The sequence below is a fragment of the Pecten maximus genome, chromosome 10, assembly GCF_902652985.1.
Source record: "Pecten maximus chromosome 10, xPecMax1.1, whole genome shotgun sequence".
Lineage (NCBI taxonomy): Eukaryota > Metazoa > Mollusca > Bivalvia > Pectinida > Pectinidae > Pecten > Pecten maximus.
Window position 1 is genome coordinate 18,728,068 of NC_047024.1, and position 20,601 is coordinate 18,748,668.

The 20,601-nt window shown below is 35.2% G+C and overlaps 1 protein-coding gene across 1 annotated transcript in view; it reads right to left on the minus strand.

The window, feature by feature from the left end:
* LOC117336793 (tumor protein p53-inducible protein 11-like) overlaps positions 1 to 20,011 on the minus strand; it is a 241,434-nt gene extending 221,423 nt beyond the window's left edge. The window contains exon 1 of the mRNA XM_033897444.1: positions 19,880 to 20,011. Coding sequence (XP_033753335.1) covers positions 19,880 to 19,926 — 47 coding nt within the window. The 5' untranslated portion in view covers positions 19,927 to 20,011. The remainder of the gene's footprint in view (positions 1 to 19,879) is intronic.
* Between the last annotated feature and the right edge of the window lie 590 nt (positions 20,012 to 20,601).

Consider the following 20,601-nt stretch of genomic DNA (forward strand, 5'->3'; position numbering starts at 1 on the left):
GTATGACTGTGTGATTTACCTAACAACAGTATGACTGTGTGATTTACCTAACAACAGCATGACTGTGTGATTCACCTAACAACAGTATGACTGTGTGATTCACCTAACAACAGTATGACTGTGTGATTTACCTAACAACAGTATGACTGTGTGATTTACCTAACAATAGTATGACTGTGTGATTTACCTAACAACAGTATGCATGTGTGATTTACCTAACAACAGTTTGAATGTGTGATTTACCTAACAACAGTATGACTGTGTGATTTACCTAACAACAGTTTGAATGTGTGATTTACCTAACAACAGTATGACTGTGTGATTTACCTAACAACAGTATGACTGTGTGATTTACCTAACAACAGTATGACTGTGTGATTTACCTAACAACAGTATGACTGTGTGATTTACCTAACAACAGTATGACTGTGTGATTTACCTAACAACAGTATGACTGTGTGATTTACCTAACAACAGTATGACTGTATGATTCACCTAACAACAGTATGACTGTGTGATTTACCTAGCAACAGTATGACTTCATGTATGATACACAAATCAGGAGCATGATTCTTTGTGTAAATCACCAAGCAACAAGTTGATTATATGTACAATTCACTAAGCAACAGTTTGATTCTATTATACAAATCACCAAGCAACAATTTGATTCTATGTACAATTCACCAAGCAATATTTTGATTATATGTACAATTCACAAACAACAACATGATTCTATATACAAATCACCAAGCAACAGTTTGGTGCTATGTACAATTCACTAAGCAACAGTTTGATTCACCTAACCACATCATAAACTATTATCCCCTTCTGATCAGTATATCTTTGTGGCAGCAGTATGACAGGACTAACTGAGCAGCATCTGTCATGGAGAAAGTCAATGACCAACAAAACCTTGACCAATCCATCAGCTGATTAGCAGACGACAATGGTGACACAAAGATGAATGTGAGGGGACAAATTGTCCATTATCTCTAGCGCAGTAGGGACATCTCAGAAGTACTTAAATCCTTTAATGAAAAGGTTCCATCATCGTCATACCTGCCTGTTAAATATAGGCAGGTCTACATATTTAAATATTTTAACTCAAAATGACAACAGGGCCTGTACAACACCAATGCTTGTTTTGTGGTCTGAATTTCAAGAGTCCTTGAAGATGAATTAAGATGATTCAAAAGGACCTGATCCTTCTGAGGAAATTTGGTTGAGATCTGTGTATGTTGTGGGGATCTTCTTTATTTTAATGCCATAGCCTCTGGTTACTCTCCATACCAGTAAGAAGATCTTTAACTGTATATGGTTATATGGTGGAATTCTAGAATATTTCCATAGCACAAACATACATGCCCTAAGGCAACTGTAGGACTGGAGGCCAATCCTGATAGAACCTTCCTGTCATGCCCAGAAACTGTATACATTTTTGTAAATGTTTCCCTGATATGATTTTGGAATTATTCAGTCCCAACAGGCATGAGTCAATTTTTTAAAACATTGTTCAAAGATGGAAATCCTCAAGTCAAATACAATCAGTAAAAACATGTCAGTGAAGCAAAACTTATAACTAAAAGGGTGAAAGTCACAAAGATACACAACACATGAAACGTCCTTGCCCTTTTTGTCCATTATCGTGACCTTGACCTTGTACATATACATAATTCTGAGTCTCAGCAATGTCACTGTGTTGATACAAACCATTGTCAGTCAAGCTAAATGTACAAAAATGTCATCAGTTGGAACAGTCTCGAAGTCCACATTGGCAGGGCAAATGATGTTAACAAACATATTCTATTAAATTACCTGACATAACACCTTAAATACACGTTCAGTATACTGCTTTGGTGTTCGAAAGGTATAAGATCACCTGCAGCTATGTTTGGGATAAGACAGTTATTTCTACATGTTTAGTAGCAGGTGACAAATATAAACAGCGACAAATTTTTGTCGGCAATAAAATCACACTTCAACAGCACATCTTGGAATCCTTCAATTTTCCCCCATAGACCTATTTCTAAATGTATCTGCTGTATAAATACGGCTTTGTCTATTTATCTACCATAACTATTTAGCATCACACTTTTTGTCCATTATCGTGACCTTGACCTTGTCCCTATACATAATTCTGAGATATTGGCCTTGACCTTGTCCATATACATAATTCCAAGAGCTTCTCTCATCAATGTTACGGTGTTGATACAAAACATTGTCAGTCAGGCATAATGTACTACAATGGAACATAAGTCCACAGTGGCAAGGGAAATCGTGTTAGCAAACATATTCTACTAAATTAACTGCCCTAACACCTAAAACGAATGGATAAACTTCTTTGGTGTTCAAAAGGTATATATTAGGTCACCTGCTGCTATTTTTAAATAAGAAAGTTATCTCTACATATTAAGTAGCAAGTGACACATCGTTTTTCCAGCAGTAAAATCACACTTCAACAGCTTGACCTTGAAAACCTTCCTTTAACTCCTCTTATTTTATTTATTTCTTCTCCACAGACCTATTTCTAAATATATCTGCTGTATAAGTAAGGCTTTGTCTGTTTATGTACCAGAACGATTTAGCATCACACTTTGCCCTTACATTAAGATTCAGAACTGTAAATCTAACTGTTCAAAAAATGTCAATCCATTTATAGAACTAAGGCATTAGAATACCACATGGTGCGCTGACGCACAGCAAATGCTTACGGAATTATTTAATACAAATTTCCTTATTTCTATTTTGATGATCTGTATTCAGGTTAAGGTCTTGTCAAATCCATTCGGAACCCCTTCAGGGTTGCAACTTTAATGAAATTCAAATGCCATAAAACTACAAATGATGCTGATCTGTATTTAATTGCCTCAAAACCAACAACAACAGCATTACATTAGAAAAGTATTCAATACTAGAAAATTTTCTGAAAAAGTGTATCTAGTATCAAAGTTAGTAAAAGGCATTAAAATGTATGTATGTAAATAAACCCGCTGACTAAATATCTATATCAGGATTTACCTGAAGGAAGCAATTCTGCTTTGTCACAAGTAAAAGATGACAATAACAACCTAGCTAGGTATCACTGCTTTAATCAATATGTTGACTTACGTTTTGACACTAATGTAAGTCATCAATTGGTTCTATTGACAACATGCCTTGCTTAGCGCTGAAACCAGTCAACATATGGATTAAAGCAGAGATACCCAGTCAGAAGTTGTTATGGTCACCTTTAACTTCTGATTACTCAACTTCACGGCCAGACTCTTGTATTCCTTGTGGAATCCGTCGGCTAGGAAACACTGAAACTTAACCTTCATGGACATTGGATCGCCAACACCCCGTATATTTTGCTTCACATTCAGCTTTATACTGAGTTTGTTTTCAGTATAGTATGGTCGGGGAAGGTGGGATGATGACACACTTTCACAACCAGATATGACATTTCAGTGTGACCACACTATAAAAGTATACAACAATGGTCGCAAAACATTTGTGGAACCCAAGAAACCGATCAAACAATACTGTAATACATTAAACACTGTTTGTCACTAAAATATTTCTGTGAAAGAATCCCTCCTTAAACAGACATAGCTATCAATAAGAAGTGAAACCATTCCATATCATAAATGGGATGATTTGCTCAGTAAAGAACAAATGTTGTGATAGCTTATGAATCCACTTTTTGTAGGTGGGGTATAATCTTTTTGGGCTATAAAATATTGTGCGTAAAATGGAATGTCAGAAAAGCGTGAGTTATCTTTGCTTTAAATCCAGCTTTAACATTTATAAAGCTTCTTTTATTATCAGAAAACAGATTAAACCTAATGATCGCCTGGCATTTGAAAGTCAAATTATTTTATCAATTACTTTAAACAACATCGCTGTATGATTCCAATTCCCATACAGAAGTTTTAACTTGATAGCTTTCCGATATATCTGACATCATTTTAGCTGGATTCAAAATTGTTTTGCATATTCACAAAAGAGTGCTGACAGAGGCTATCATTTGAGGAAATTTATTAAAAATCAATACTATTTTCTTCTAAATCAATATAAAAAATATTGTTTTTGGACGTTAAAAATAATGTATTCCTTTAAACAAACATTAGAATACTGGTAATGATTCCTCTGGGTTTTTTTTGGTTTTTTTAAATGATTCTTCAATTTCTTGTCCTCTGTTGTTTATTTAAATGATTCTGTTGTTTTTTGTCTGACAATTATAATGCAAGCTCATTGTCCATCTTTGTACAAGAAAAAATGCTGTTGAATTAGAAGCAGCCATGGAACTGAAAAAACATCTTTAGAAATCACAAGAAAATATCTGAGAATATCTGAAGATTTGAATTCTCAGCATTCTATCACCACGGTAAACATTCATGCCTGAAGTCGTAAAATTACAACATTGGGTTAAATACAAAAAATCAATATTTCTTTATTTCTTCTTAAAATATTTTAATTTGAGTATTTGGGATTATTTTTTAGTTCATTGCAATTTAGATTGAATTTCCTTTTTAAGTATTTAAGAAGCTTAAACCAAGACTCTTGACAGTTTAAGATGTTGAACTCTACAAATTTCTTTTTTTTTAATTTGCAGTTCAGAATCTTTTTCGATTAGAAGCTAAAATGCCACAATCTTGAAATGTTTCCCAGGATAGCTATCAGGGTTGCAGGCCGGGCTTCTGAATCACGTGATCGATTTGTTTTCCCAAATACAAAATCCCCCAAAAAATTATATATAAAGTAATCAGCAGTGTTATTGGATGTTTGCAGGGACAAGATGAGAAGTACTTCAAATTCTAGCAAGTTAACGGTACAACCAGCCTTCATGGCACTTTCATTCCACAAAATTCCGTTTTAACTCTGGAACCAGGAATAACTTTTCTAGTTATTTTTTAAATATCCAAGGAAGAAAACAGGTGATTGAAACAACTTGGAATCACCGAGCAAGATCATAACGGATGTTGTAAAAGTTTTCAATTTAATTTTCATCAGCTCCATTAAAAACCTAACATCAAGGGTGTTGACGAGATGTGTTTAACTTCACATCCTGGCAGTTGAACACTATTTTAATCTGAACGAGTTGACAGGATCATGATTGCTTTGTTGGCACTGTTGGGTTTTTTTGCCACAAATTGATAATAACCCTTTCAAAAAATTTTGAAACACATTGCTGCCTAGAAAAACAAAATATGATGTTGATAAGTTGTACAAAGCTTCAAGGAAATTATTTGAAAGTTTAGTGATCTAATCTTCAGACAATATTTCAGAAAAAAAAAAAACAATGGGCAATAACTCTTTCAAAAATTCCTTGAATCCTAGCGCTGCCTAGAAACACAACTGGATTTCATTATGATTAACTGTACCCCAACCCACATGACATAATAAAACCTGCAATAATTTTCAAGGAATGTTTTGAGAACTGAAATTGATGTTCAGACAAAAATAGCTAATAATGGGCAGATTGACAACACAATCAAATAATTGTCCCATTAAATATTTGAAAATAGTGAAAGAGCATTAAATATAAATTATATACATTTGATGCATTGATAATTGCTTCTAATTCTGAAAACCACCTGATATTGATCTGATTTTGATGATATTTAGTTTTAAACTTTGAAAATGAATTTGCTGCATGATTTACCAATACAGGTATAACCAGAAATAACAGGGACATTTAAGAACCAACGCATGAGTGCACTCTGGTACCATGGAAACGAGAGGCTTTATTCAAACTGTATTATCATGCAGCGGAGTGGTGTCACTATTTGTGGAGGCAGAAAGCCCTTTTATCTTTAACACTATTACCCAACATAGCTAGCCCAGGAAGCTAAAGAAGAAGCAAATCCAAACCATGCTATAAAACATGATTTTAGTGGTACCGACTCCTTCCTGGATACTTAATTATCAGTTAACAATTGTCAGATATCAAATTCATTTTTAATTAATGATGGAATAATAAGCTAGAAATTTTCGAGAGAAAAAATAAGTGGATGAATAGGTTCACATGTTTACTAGTCTCTACAACTACTAATGCCCAATAGCCTCAATAACAAAAAAAAATCAATGTAGATTTTGGACAGTTTTGCGACGGTTCATATTTTTGCATTTTTCAGCAAAAATTTGAATGATAAATTAATGACAGCTGGAATTATAAAAAGAACAAAGATTTGTCTTTCTCAACACTTCATTCTTCTCAGGAAAATAGTGAAAAACAGAACACATGTATTACAAGAACCAAACAAAATTTGACCTTTGACCTTTGCATGGGTACTACATATACGTCAATGGACAACATGTGCTCAACACTAGCATGTGTGTAATTCACTGAAAGCACCATTTCCATTTTCTGCCAAGATCAATCTGGAGGCGTCTAGTTGCCTCTAACACAACAGTGACACTTTAATGGTTCGTAAATCATGTTTTTGAGTTCTTTAAATGCTGTCCTAGAAGTGTAAGCTGTTCTGAAGCACACAAGACAATACTGTATGACATAATTGATTTGTAGCCTGCCTGTAGGACTAACAAATGGCTTGCTGACGTGAGCAAACGTAACACTGGAGTCTTAAGTTTCTGTCTATATAACTGGGAACGACTCCATTCCCATACATTTTAGCCTAATTTTTTCAAAAAGAAATAAATAATTCATAATTGTTCCCATAATATGAACAAGAGGTTCATGGGCCTTAACGGCCCTATGCAGTGTTGTCCATGGTGGCCATCTTGGATTTCGGACCGACCAGAAAAATAACAACGCTTGGTCAGGATCATTTCTGTTAAGTGAGAGCTATATTCTGCTGGTGGAACTTGAGAAAAGTGTAAAATAAGTGTTGCTCAGAAAAATCATGATTGTGTAATCATGTTACAGAATGGTTGCCGTGGCTACCATGCCAAAGTTTCTACAAAGCTGAAAAATAACAACCCTTTGTTGGCTCCCTTTCCATAACATCCTCACCAATTTCCATATCAATGGCACCAGTGGAACTGGAGAAGAAGTTTAAAATGTGCTTTTCAAGATGGCTCTCATGGGGGCCATCTTGGATTTTGGATCAACCCGAAAAACAACACTTGGTCAGGACCATCTCAGGGTCATTCTAGGTAAGTTTCAGCTCATTCTCACGAGTGCAAGTTGATAAGTTTGAAATGTGAAAAGTTTACGCACGGCGATGACACACTGCGCACAGTGAACAACGACAGACGAAGCACGATGACTATAAACACAGAAAAATATAACAGTAAAAAATTTATAAGAAATTGGAAAATGTTTGTAAGATATAAATGCCCCCACTACCACCTGACACTCCGAAACACCAATTGGTGAGGATCACATCACCAGTTCATGAGATAGGCTAGTTATATTTCAATGGGACCGGACCAGACCAGACCGGACCGGACCAGACCGGACCAGACCAGACCAGACCGGACTGGACCGGACCGGACCAGACCGGACCACACCAGACAGGATGGGGGCATAAAAAGAAAACGTCTGTAAGACACAAAAGCTCTGCTGTGATGCAACACTATTTTCAGTGTTCTATAAAAAGTTACAACCACTTTGTTCTTGATACCTTGAAACATACACAAGGTACTACACTCAAAGGTGATAGTGACCTTGACCTTGGAACCTTGAAACACAAAGATATCAGTGGTATACACATATCAGACCTTTGAATAAAGTTTTACCAAAACCTGTTATAGTATGAAGTTGCTAAGTGTTTACATTGAATTGGGACAGGACGTGATGGGATGGAATCGGTGATGCTACACAACAGAATGGGACAAACACGGGCAACACTATGTATGATCCATTTTATAGCCTAGGAATAACAAGAATTCCACGGAAGTGGATATGTCACCTGCACAGCAAGCTAGGAGATTAATTTAATTGTATCTATTCCAAGTGTATAATTTGTATGATTTGTCGGATAGATTCCCATGCAATGAATGAACTCAGGAATGATACAGTGCATTCCTCTTTAGATCATGTTGCATTTGTCAGACAGAAACATGATATTAACAGGTATGTGACATTAAGAGAAACATGCTTTTTCCACTAAATTTTAATCCCCATCTCCATAATTAAAAGTAAGCTATTCAATAGTGACCTTGACCTTTCACCTTTGAACATCGAACCTGAAAGCAATCCCAAGAAAGCACTTCCTGGAAGAAAGCAATACATCAAGTTTGCGTTTTATTGACCCCCAAGTTATCGCAAGCAAACCTATTTTCTATCTATAGTAAAAATAACCTTTGACCTTTGAACCTGCAAAGCAATCTGAGCATGCACTTTTGGTAAGGAAGCACTGTATGAAGTTTGAGCCTGATTGGCTAAGGCGTTTTATTGACCCCCAAGTTATCGCAAGCAAACCTATTTTCTATTTCTAGTAACAGTGACCTTGACCTTTGACCTTCAAACCTGAAAAGCAATCGCAAATAACCAGTTTTGATAAGAAAGCACTATACAAAGTTTGAGTTTGATTGGCCCGATGGAACTTGAGTTTTTGCATGGAAACCAATTTTCTAGTAACATTGACTTTGACCTTTGACCTTTGAACCTGAAAAGCAATCCCAATCAAGCAGTTTTGGTAAGGAAGCACTGTATGAAGTTTGAGTTTGATTGGCCCAGGGGAACTTAAGTTATCACATGGAAACCTCTGTGTAGATGACACCACTGCTGACGCCGACATAGTGATACCGTAGTAATATGTCGCCTTTTTCACCAATCCCCTAGCTTTCTCATCATTCCCCTTTATCATCAATCCTCTTTCTCATCATTCCTCTTTCTCACTATTCTCATTTCTTACTATTCTTATTTCTCACCAATATCATTTCTCACAAATCCCCTTTCTCACTAGTCCCCTTTCCACCAATACACTTTCCCTTCAATTTCTTTACAGTATCACCAATGTTTTTTTTCTTCCTAGAAATATTTCTTCAATTCATATAATATTGGTGATTTTCCCTACCTATATACCTATATTTACCCTATTTTTTCCCAGTAATAAGCCATGGATATAAATACAAATCTCTCACTAAAAGTAGGGAGTAGGCATATTGTTAATAAAATTACCTCAAAAAGCATATTATTTGCCATCAATAGACAGACAATGGTGATCGAGCTTATATAACAAATGTGCCAGACAAATCAATTCAAGGTCGATTACAGGAAAAAAGTTGGGGAAAAAATAATAAAAAATTTAGTATTCTACACAGATGAGAAAGTTGAATAGGATTTTTTAACATAAAAAAAATGTGTTTTTTTTTTTGCATTTTATCAGATTACAGAATTTCACAATTTCCTTATATAGATATAAGCTGGGGTCAAAGTTCATCAGTCCAAGGTCTGAAAGACAGAAATTGATATATAAATCATTTAATGCCAAGTCTATTTAGACTTTTCATGGCCAGACTTCTGGCTAGACAGCAGAGATCATTGGATGGTCATAATCGTAAATCTTTAATGAGTTTTGTTCTGTGTTGCAAACTAAGACAAAAATGCTGGGTGCTCTAAAAACAATATATAATCTCCTGTAAAAGAGTCTCAGGATGATTTATTATAAACATATCTATTTCTTCAATATTTTAGTTATTTTTTCTAGATATCTACATCTCCTGAACAACATACCAAGACATCAAACCAGCCACAGCATGCATGGTGTCAGACAGACGTTTGTTCAAGAATGACAGAGTTATCTCCCTTACATTTGTAGTACTGTAAGTCTCTTGAACCAGGAATGATCGATGGCACACTTCAGTTTTGATTGTACAGCTGATTATTGTAAATGAAAGCATGGTAGTGTTACTGTGTATGAATTGTCTAGATTTAAATGCATGGTGATAATCATCATATTTCAGCTATACTGATAAAAAAAAAAATAAAAATCTTGAATATTTTTTTTTTTATTCCTTAATTTAGGCACCAAAACACATGACTATACAAAGCTAGGTGTCCAGGCAAGATCAGACAATTATAACACATCAATCAAAATGAAATAATGAGTGTTAATCATTATTTGTTAAACTATCCAACCATCAGGCATGATACAGTGAGCGCTTTAATAGCAAGATAAATGATTGTATCTAGATGGAACGCCATTAAACCCTCACATATGGTAGACAAAATACTTAGAGCATTATCATTATCATTAACGAGTTTTGTGTCTGCTATTACAGCCATTTTACCTTTCAGTGGAAGAATTTTTTTTTCTGTATTTGAATGTCTCATTGATGTTCGTTACTTCCCTATCCAGTTTCCTCACAAGGGAGACAACTCTGACAATGTTCAGCAGAGAATTCAGCTACGTCTGCAAACAGTATATAGTGCATGTCCATACACAGTGTACATTGACTGTACAAGGATAATTTACACCTTGTAACAAAGGTTTCAATGTTAGGTATAGAGCAATAATACTTATAGTGATAGAAATGCATGTTCTTTTTTAATTTATTAACTGAACTGTACAAGAATATTGGCTTAATCATGACATATAACGGCAAATCATATCTACTATTTTTATACATGTACAATAACAGTTTATACATCAAAGTATGAGAAATCAATTTTATTGCTCTACATTTTCTTTCTTCACCTCCCCCCCCCCCCCCCCCCCCCCCCCCCCCCCCCCCTCTTAAAAAAAACACCATATAAAACAAATTGATACACCTTTTTGATGTTAACAATCAATAACATTTTGGCCTCTACAAACGCAGTAGGCTTACACGGCTGTCTCCCTTTGACTGTTAATCTAAACAATGAAAAATGAAAAGAAAGACAACTCTATCAGCAATCAGAATTCATAGTTATATATGATCGACGCTTTTGTTTTAAACTAAAAGTAGCATTTCTCTTTGTACATCAATTACCTCCCTCAGTATGTAGTCAAACTTGATTAGGATATCTGTGTAAATCTAAAACATATTAATTTGTATAAATTTAAAACATCAATAAATTCAAAATAAAAAGTATCGTAAAGGCTCGAGTCTGTCGACAGTACCTAATCAACCATGATTCACTGTAATTCCGAACTAGCAGTGCATAAAAAAATCACCATAATTTGCGTTGATCACACCAGACACTAGGATAATGTCTCCAGGCACCAGACGGTTGACATATTTGTATGTGAGAACATGAAGGGATAAAAAAATAAAAACAAAAACCAGCCAGATAATTGATCAGCCATGATCAGCCTTTTTATGTTCCACCTTTGTTTTACATAATGGGTTACAGCAATCTGTCTTCTGTCACATATCCTTCCTAAAGGTATTCCTGCATAAAATGACCCCCCCCTACCAAAATTCTTTGATTTTAACTTGATAAATTTAAAAGGGGGGTGTCATTTACAATGTTTCTGACCCCTCCCCATCAAATCCCCATCCGGGGCCAAAGAAAGGTGGGTTTTTTTGTTGCTCCAAACTTCAAATATGACTTAGGATCAACAGATATGTCTCAGCGAGTGTTTGTTTTGTGTATATGATGTATAGAGATCTATAGCTTATTATTTTTCATTGCATGTTTTACAATATTTATTTTAAACATCTTCTATCAAATAAATATGAAGAGTGAACCCTGCAGCTTTTTCATTGAACAGACATTGACACTGACTACCTCATAATAAGAAACACAAAACTCGAAAGAATACGCACTCAATACGACAAAGGACTATTATTTCAGAAACCGACTTCAGCTAATTGACAGAATTGATTTAAGCCCAGAGGTGGGAGTCGATTTATTACCTAGATATGTCTTAGCACTTATGACAGGAAACTGAGTGGTGTTCCTCCACTGAGGATTAACCTTTGACCCCCAGGTTACCACCTTTCTACTGATTGATTAAAGGGAAATATCTTTGAGTGGAATGCTAGAAGGCAAAAACATTTCTATGTACATCTAACCCCGGTAAAATACTAGTTGCAATGTACAATGCGCGACTAGAGGGAACTTCTCATTAGTTGGATCCATTGAGCAACAGACTAGTTATCTAGAGGTTCTGGGTTCGATCCCAAGCAGAGGCATTGATATAAAAATTTATCATGATTTCCGTTATATTGGCGCTCATGTAGGGATTCCGGAATTATACTTAGCATTACTTGTGAATATAAAGGCACAGGAATTCTGTTTATTTATCCATTATGGACCTTTGATTAAGTCAATATCGTGTTATACTGACCTACCTGGTAAAATCTAATGCCCTCTGTCAATATGTTAGATCTACTAGGTTGGTTTAAAAACATATTGACTGAATCAAAGGTCGTTAATTTTATACAAGATATTAAATTTGTTAATCTCTCTCTCTCCCCCCCCCCCCCCCCCCCCCTATCTCTCTCTTTCTCCCCCCCCCCCCCCCCCCCCCTCTCTCCCTCCCCTTCTATCTCTCTCTCTCTCTCATAAATAGTTTTGTTTTTAAGTTATACTATTTTACTAATAAATGGCTATACAGTGTTGTCACCCGCCAATCTGTTATTTAAGGAGACAGATTTAAATAAGTATTTTCATACTTTTTTCTGAATCCTTTTATTATTATGTATCATATATATGACATGTAAATATTGAATAAAATATTGTTTAAACTAAATTCGTTAGCAAATGGGTGGAATTGCATTATTGATATCTTGACATTGGGGCTGCATTGTGACATCTAAATGATGATGATGTAGAATTATCAGGTCAATATCTCAAAATACTAACCTTCAAATAACCATATTTTAGCCAATGAGAATTAAGAAAAATGAAAAAAAAATGTCTAGAATTGAATTATAAATTTTGGGTATGTGGCATTTTGGTTGGTGGTATTCAGAGCATTGGATAAAATATGTGTCAGTTTGACGAAAATCATTTGGATTGGTACGTGGCATTCAAAGGGAATCAGATGTGTAGCAGTCAAGAGGCAGCTGGATGTATGTTATTTCAATTTTTGGCTTCCATTATTTTTTTGAACGCCCTATTAACAGCCAGGGTCAAGGCATTTTGATAAGAAGCATTCAGATGTGTGGCATTCAGGTATGACATTCAGATAAGAGACATTTGGATATGTTGCTAAGAGGCAGCTGGATGTATGGTATTTCAATTTTTTGGCTTCCATTATTTTTTTGAACGCCCTATTAACAGCCAGGGTCAAGGCATTTTGATAAGAAGCATTCAGATGTGTGGCATTCAGGTATGACATTCAGATAAGAGACATTTGGATATGTTGCTTTCAGATATGTGGCTTTCAGATATGTGGCTTTCAGACATGTGGCATTCAGATAAAAGGCATTCAGTTATGTGGCTTTCAGATGTGTGGCATTCAGATAAAAAGCACTCAGATATGTGAATTTCAGGTGTGTGGCATTTAGAAAAAGGCATTCAGATATGTGGATTTCAGGTGTGTGGCATTTAGACAAGAGGCATTTGGATATGTATCATTTTTGTGGCATCCAAATGTGGCATTTGTATTTATGAAATATATTTTATCTATTTGTGTATTGTGTACTGACAAAATAGTATACATCTCCGCTCACTTTATCCTCAGAATCCCAGAGTCCATGCAGGTCTAACGTCTTACTATTTTATTTAGCCACGATCCTTTGCTGTCTTAAGAACCATGTAGGAATCTGCTGGTTGCTTCCCTGTGACGATATTGACTTCAGTTAGACCCTCATCTCTCAATTAACCATTCCGATGCTTATCCAATTACAGGACACAAATTAAAACATTCATCTTATTTAGTCTTTTTAATGATGATTTAGAGCTACATAATTAAAACGAGAGCTTGAGAAGAGCAATACAATTGTGACCTGGGGCCAGAAAAAGGGAATCGCACAATACTTTTCCCAGATACATTATCCTCCTCTATAACACACATATAGTCTGTATGCGTTGTATTGTAATTTTAAGTCTTAGCCATTACTATGCATTTTGTAATGTAAAGGAAGTTCCAAAGCTGTTTAGAATTTTGTCTATTATATTGCTGCAAGGGTCCAGTTATGAACGCAGTTCAGAAGTATAAAATACTACCATTTATGGAAACATTGATACCGTAACTATACGACCACTAGTATATCTCTCCTCATATCAAAACTGTAGATCTCCTAACTGCAAACACTGCAGTACGCAAGTGAAGTCAGCCATTATTTCCCAATCAATCCCATTCCCCTGAAACTTTGAAATCGTGACCTGCATGTATAGTTTTGCATCGCCAACAGAGACAGCCATGTTTGAAATCTGGTGCTTCCTGCACAGCGAGATCTGAATGATTTCTTTCCCATCTACACAAATAACCGCATCCCAAAATTGCAGAAACATTCAACTGAAACGGACATGTGTATTTGAGACCATGAGCAATGACACTTAATTTGTTGATATGTCCTCTACATTGTCTATATATAGAATCAACTCCTGATTGTTGCTGTCAGGCCACATGTCCTGACAAACAACTGTGATTAGCAATACCCCCATCACAATTATATCAATGATTAAAACCGTAGACGGAGGTCGATCATTGCCGATTACAAAACTTATTTCTGGAACGGCAGTTCCTGATTGGTCCCTCCAAATCTAATATCTAGTTTGATTATCTTGTCAGTGTACAGTGAATATCGTAACAGCACACCAACTCTAATCATACTAAACATCACGTCATCGGTCACGATTCATTGCTGTTTCAGCCAATCATGTCCATATCGGGATAAAGTACAGTATTGTCCAATGATTACCTGTTTCGCCCCTTGTGTTATTTTTATCCTTTTTGTGCTAAAAATGTTCACAAAATATCAATTTTGCCTCCTGTGGTGAAAAATTTGTATATATTTATAGAATGATTCTAATGTGTATTGAAATTTCACAGTATAATTATCTCCCTTCTCAATAAACCGCTGAACATGATGATTTTAGCTTGTTTTTCATAGTTTTCAAAAATCTGTGTCATTAATTCTGTCGTAGATTGTGGTGCTAATCATACTCAAAGTGAGGCAGAATCATTATGACCTTTTGGGGTCACATATTGTGCACAGCATATCAATAATCAATTTCCTGACAGGCTTGTATGCAAATGAGCAATTTGCTGATAACAATTGCCTGAAGTCTTAATTTTGGCCTACTTCGAGCGTCAACTATTTACTTTAGTCAGGCTGTTGCGTCTAATGTGATTACATATGAGTATAAACAACCAAACCACTGCCGTGCTTCCAAAGTCCAGTTGCTATAGTTGGACCAAGTGGTTGAGCAAAGTCGACTAGACATGTGCATTGCAACTTCTTTAATTGTTTCTCTACACATGTGCATTACATGTAACCAACGCAAGTTCACTTCTAGTTAGAATATAGACTATAATAGTCACTATAGTAGATGCTCGAAGTAGGCCAATACATGATCTGAAATTATTTTGATTGACCAATCAAATGCTGTGTCACATCTGAAATCAATTCAAATAAGTTTAAATGACCTTCAAATTGAATTTTTCATTCATGATCACCCAGTACACTAGGATACAAAAGTCTTCACACAATGGGTGGTATGAATTGTCTCTGCTGGGGGTCAATGAGATAATATTTTTACTGGCAGATATATGGCCTAAAAATAGCTGAATCTTTATTGCAAAAACAGCAATAAACCTCAAATTATTTTTTGAGACAGACATCTTTAATACTACCGAAAACTGCCAGTGGAATTTCAGTTATAGACAGGATCTCTCATGTTACCATGTCGGCCGACAACAAGATAGACACAGCCGTGGGACTTATTATTTCTGCTGCCAGAAATATGGTTACATTTCTTTGTCTGTATAGCTATTTCATTGCCGACATTTTTTTAACCAATGTTTAAATGTTATTACCATTTAAACTTTGGAGTCTGTACCCATGAAATAACAAATTGTCTAATCAAGCTACTGATCAAATAAAACAAATCTACACTTAACTATCACAATAGCGGAGTCATTTGACAGAAATGACTCTACAAATTTCTGATTAAGGTCTTTCATGGGTAACGGAATCGTAACTGATCGGATATTTCCGTCACTGTTCGGATTTGGGGGAATCCCCGTTTGAGTTGTGGTTCTTTGTGGAACTCTCCCGAAATCGAAAGTAAATCAAAGATGGCGTACCGTCGAGACGGACGCGTTCGCTTTGCATCAGCCAAACCAAAACGCAGCAGAAAGAAAAAGAACGATGTAATTGTGGAGTCGGACTTGCCCGACGCCCGGGACAAGTAGTTTTTGAGTTCGGGCAAGTGAAAAATGTTGGTGTACTTGCCCTGGGCAATTGAAATAAATAATGTCTCTATCTTAACTTTCATGTTGGATTTCCAGAATCCCGTGTTATATGTGATTCAGAAGAATTATTGTAGTGGAATTGGATATATTGAAATATATTAAAAACGTAACAATTAGCTATTGAAACTACTTTATTTTCGTGTCTGAAATGAAAATTCAAAAGCCGAGGAAACTAGGTCGCCAGAGGCACATTCAGTTCAAAGATATTTTAAGGACATTTATGCTGATAAAAATAATAGAAACTGCATCTGAAGTATGAAATAGTGATGCACAGAGTTAACTTACTGCAATCTATGCCTAAATGTTCTTATAAGACGACAGCAAAATGTTTTAACATGTGAAAACGATCTTTGTTTATGCTTGCTGGAAGTACAATTTGGCAACTAATAATGAAGGCGGAATCCAGACAAAAAGTTCCGGAATTGAATAATAATAAAGAGAAACTAAATTTTTTGCCATGTTTTTTTCTTAACAGATATACACACATTCTTTATTTTTGTGTATTTTTCATAAATATTAATCAGTTAGATAATTCCATGCAATAATTCTATTATAGATTTATTATTTTAGAGAAATATTGAAAAATGGACTTTTGCCGTATTTTTTATTTTAAGGGGGGTAGTGGTAAGTTATAACCTAAAGAAGGAAAAATAATCAGTAAAAATTTAATTTTTTTGGTTTAAAATGAGTACTTTGCTTATAGCAAAAAATCTAATAAGACAAATACGAGTGCCCCTCATACTTTACACATTTATAAACTGTTCAAAAATAAATAGTGAATGCTCGAAATTTGATTTCGGAGCAGTAGTAATATGAAAAATATAAAATATAACAATAAAACTTGCTTTGATATACATAAGTTTTATTATTTGTCTCTTCCATGATGTTAAGCATTTTTTAACATGAATTAGTGATCAAGTTAGCAAAAATAATAAGAAATATTACCAGAATTCTTGAAAAACCTTTGCTGTGTTTGAGCTGAAGTGGGTTCACATGTTTATAGTAACATAATTTGAGAACTACTCGGTAAAAAGTCTTCAAAATTTCTGTATTAATGCCCCAATATATACTAGTAATTGCAGCAATGAAGTTGTGCTTGTCCATGTCTTTGCTCGTTACCCATGAAAGACCTTAAATGGAAATCCAAAACTGTTTCAAAAAAGGTCCATGGGGCCTGCATTGCTCAACTGGATATTTTATTGATTATGGTAAAGCACTCTTAAGTTATAATACGAACGCTCTTTCCATTCTTGGAAATACCTCTACTGTCTTTCATTCCTACAAAAGAGAAAGGGGATAGGGGTGGTCATACCCACTGTTTGTATATATTGGTCCCCCTTTATCCAAGGATGCTTCAGACAAAATATGGACAAAATCAATTCAGTCATTCATGACTAGTAGCAATTCTTAGGAAGAGTTGATAGACGACGGACGAAGGACACAACACTACGGCTAATATAACATCATAATACTACATTTTCTGTATATCATATATCTGTTCTTTATGATTGGACTTGGATCCAATCTTCTGTTTTAATTTGTGGTTATATCATCTACAATATATATTTTACAAAATGAAGTTAATTTCTCCTCTAGTTTCTTCTGGAACGTACAACAGCATCAATCCAAAAGTTGGTGCTGCTTCTTACACAATACTTGGAGACAGTAAGTGAAAAAATTAATGTTCAGCTAGGAAAAAAAATTTTCGCCAGTGCCCAGGTATTCAAACTCTCGATCTGTCATGTAAATATAATCATAAATATACATTGCTGAACTTAACGAATTCCAACTCTGTTTTCCATTTCCAAAATTTTATATCACAAAAGCATTGATCTTATCAAGAGTAATTCTTCATGTACAATTTGAATATTATAAGTTAAAGCCCCATTCCAGGGAAAGTTTGTTTAATATTTATTATTTTCTACAGAAAACATTCCTAACAAAGGAAAAAAATAATAAAAAATTAAAATTCGTCGTATTTATGGAGTTATTAACGGAATTCCATCGAAACGCTAAAATTCTAGTGGTGAATGAGATATGGTAATTTCATATGTTAATGAGATAAAGCTCCACCTACCGGAGACCTATTATCGAGAAGCAATATGGCATCCAAAACAAAAACGCCAAAGCTCGTTCGAAAAAAAAACCTAAGTGACTCTGAAAAAAACCGCAGGAAACAGCGGTATGCAACGGAGCATAAGCAAATAACACTTGGAAAGGAGCATACCCGTTGGAGAGCTCTGAGGGAAGAACTGAGTCTGAAATTTGACGAGAAATTGGCGTCGATCGTGCTCGATCACTGGTAAGTGAAAGTGAAAGTGGTAGCATAGAAGGAAAAAAGATCATTTCAGCCGCAGTGATCGCTTTATTGTTGTCAAACATTTGTATGTAATAGCTAGCATCGAATATCTAATTGTCTGCAAGAAAAGAAGTGCATGATTCAGTGAGAAAAAGTACGTTTTACTTACCGAGACGTTGCTGTCAGAACTCGCCATGCTGCACACGTTTGTTTTGGGTATCATACAGCCTCGTTTTCGATTTCTCTTCATTACTATACTATTTTGGGAGTTTATAAATAGATATGTACGCTCGGAATTTCCCGCGATTAATTAGCTAATTAATTAGTATTCAACTCTAAAAATACGACGAAACAACATGTAAATAAGCATTATATGCACACAGAAAAGTTTATTTATGAACATTGCTTCCCGGAATGGGGCTTTAATCTTAAGTACGAGTCGAGGCTGAAAATGTCAACCACTAACATTTTATGGCAGATATGGACTCAAAAATGGCTGAATCTTTATAGCAAAACAGTAATAAACATCAAGATTTTTTTCAGACAGACATTTCTAATACTAGCGAAAAGTGCCAGTGGAATTGTGGGTTGTGATTTAATATTTAGAAAACAGATTTCAGTTACAGACAGGATCTCATGTTACCAGTGTCAGCCGACAACACGATCGACACAGGTGGGATTTATAATTTCTGCTGCCAGCAGGCAAGGAGTGAAATATGTATACATTTCTATGTCTGTTTAAAATTCTGTATTTATCCTTCAAAAGGCCCATTTGGCTTACATGATTATTAAAGTTTGACTCAAATGAATGACTGACTGATCAATGGAAGAGTTTGCTCTGCATTTGTAATGAAATTCTGTATTTTTTCTGCAAAAGGCCCATGGGGCTTGATTCTTTAAGTTCAACTCAAAGTAGAATAACTGGCTTACTGCAAATCAATGAAAGAGTTTTTCTCAGCATTTGCAATGAAATGTAGTATATATGGATACCTGGCTTATTACCAGACATGGCCTTATTGCAGGATAAACCTAATATATTCTCTGAGAAGAAAAAGACACTTTACTTGTTTTCTTATTCTTAGCAGTAATATGATATTTTGTCATTAAAATTTCATTGGACTGCCATAACTCTAGGACAGTTACAGCACATACAAAACATGATATCCAATGTGTGTCAAGCATCATAATGAAGTGTAGAAATTCAAGTTTTAAAATACTGTTGTCCCCATCAGCTAGGTATCTGATGACCGGAGTAAGACTAATTGAAGAAAGCAGACATGTGTTACAATTGTACAATGAATAAAAAAAATTTACATAAAAAAAAAACACTCACCGATATGGCCTGCTTGAAGAATTCGGTTCCAAAAGGTCTTGCTCCATGGTAACAGGGTCAAAGTTAAGAATATATTTCAAAGTTACGACTCACTTCTAAATGGCATCCATTTCTAAATTAGTATTCCAAAGTCTGAAAAGAAGAAAAATATGATTTCATGAAAAAATATGTATAATTGAAGTTCACCGATACGTATACTACACAATGAATACACAGTGTAGGAGTGACCAATGCTATACCTGCCAGACCATTCACGCTAACGAACTTTTTTAATCAGTGATGACAGCAAATTAATTTTGCTATTCATACTACATAAAATAAAAGTATAGTTAATATATGATCATTTCCTGTGACAATATTCACCTCAATCTCTCCACATCGACATCATCTAACCATCAAGCTCGAAATTCACAACATCACATCACAAATATCACATTCTTGTAATTAACTCGCGATTTTGATCATTCGATATCTGACGATTCTCATTGTCAATGAACCTGATGCGGACTTTGTATACAACGGTTACACCCTACTGTGGATCACAATTCAGTCCATGTCGTCGTTTTGTGTCAATAGCATTCATATTCCATATTTTCATATCACAGCCTTTGACACATTATCAACTTACCCGTAAACAGAAACCATATATTAATATACCAGTAGACATGAAAGCCGCTATAACTCGTCCTACTCAATAAAAACAGTGAAATGGGATTAAGAAA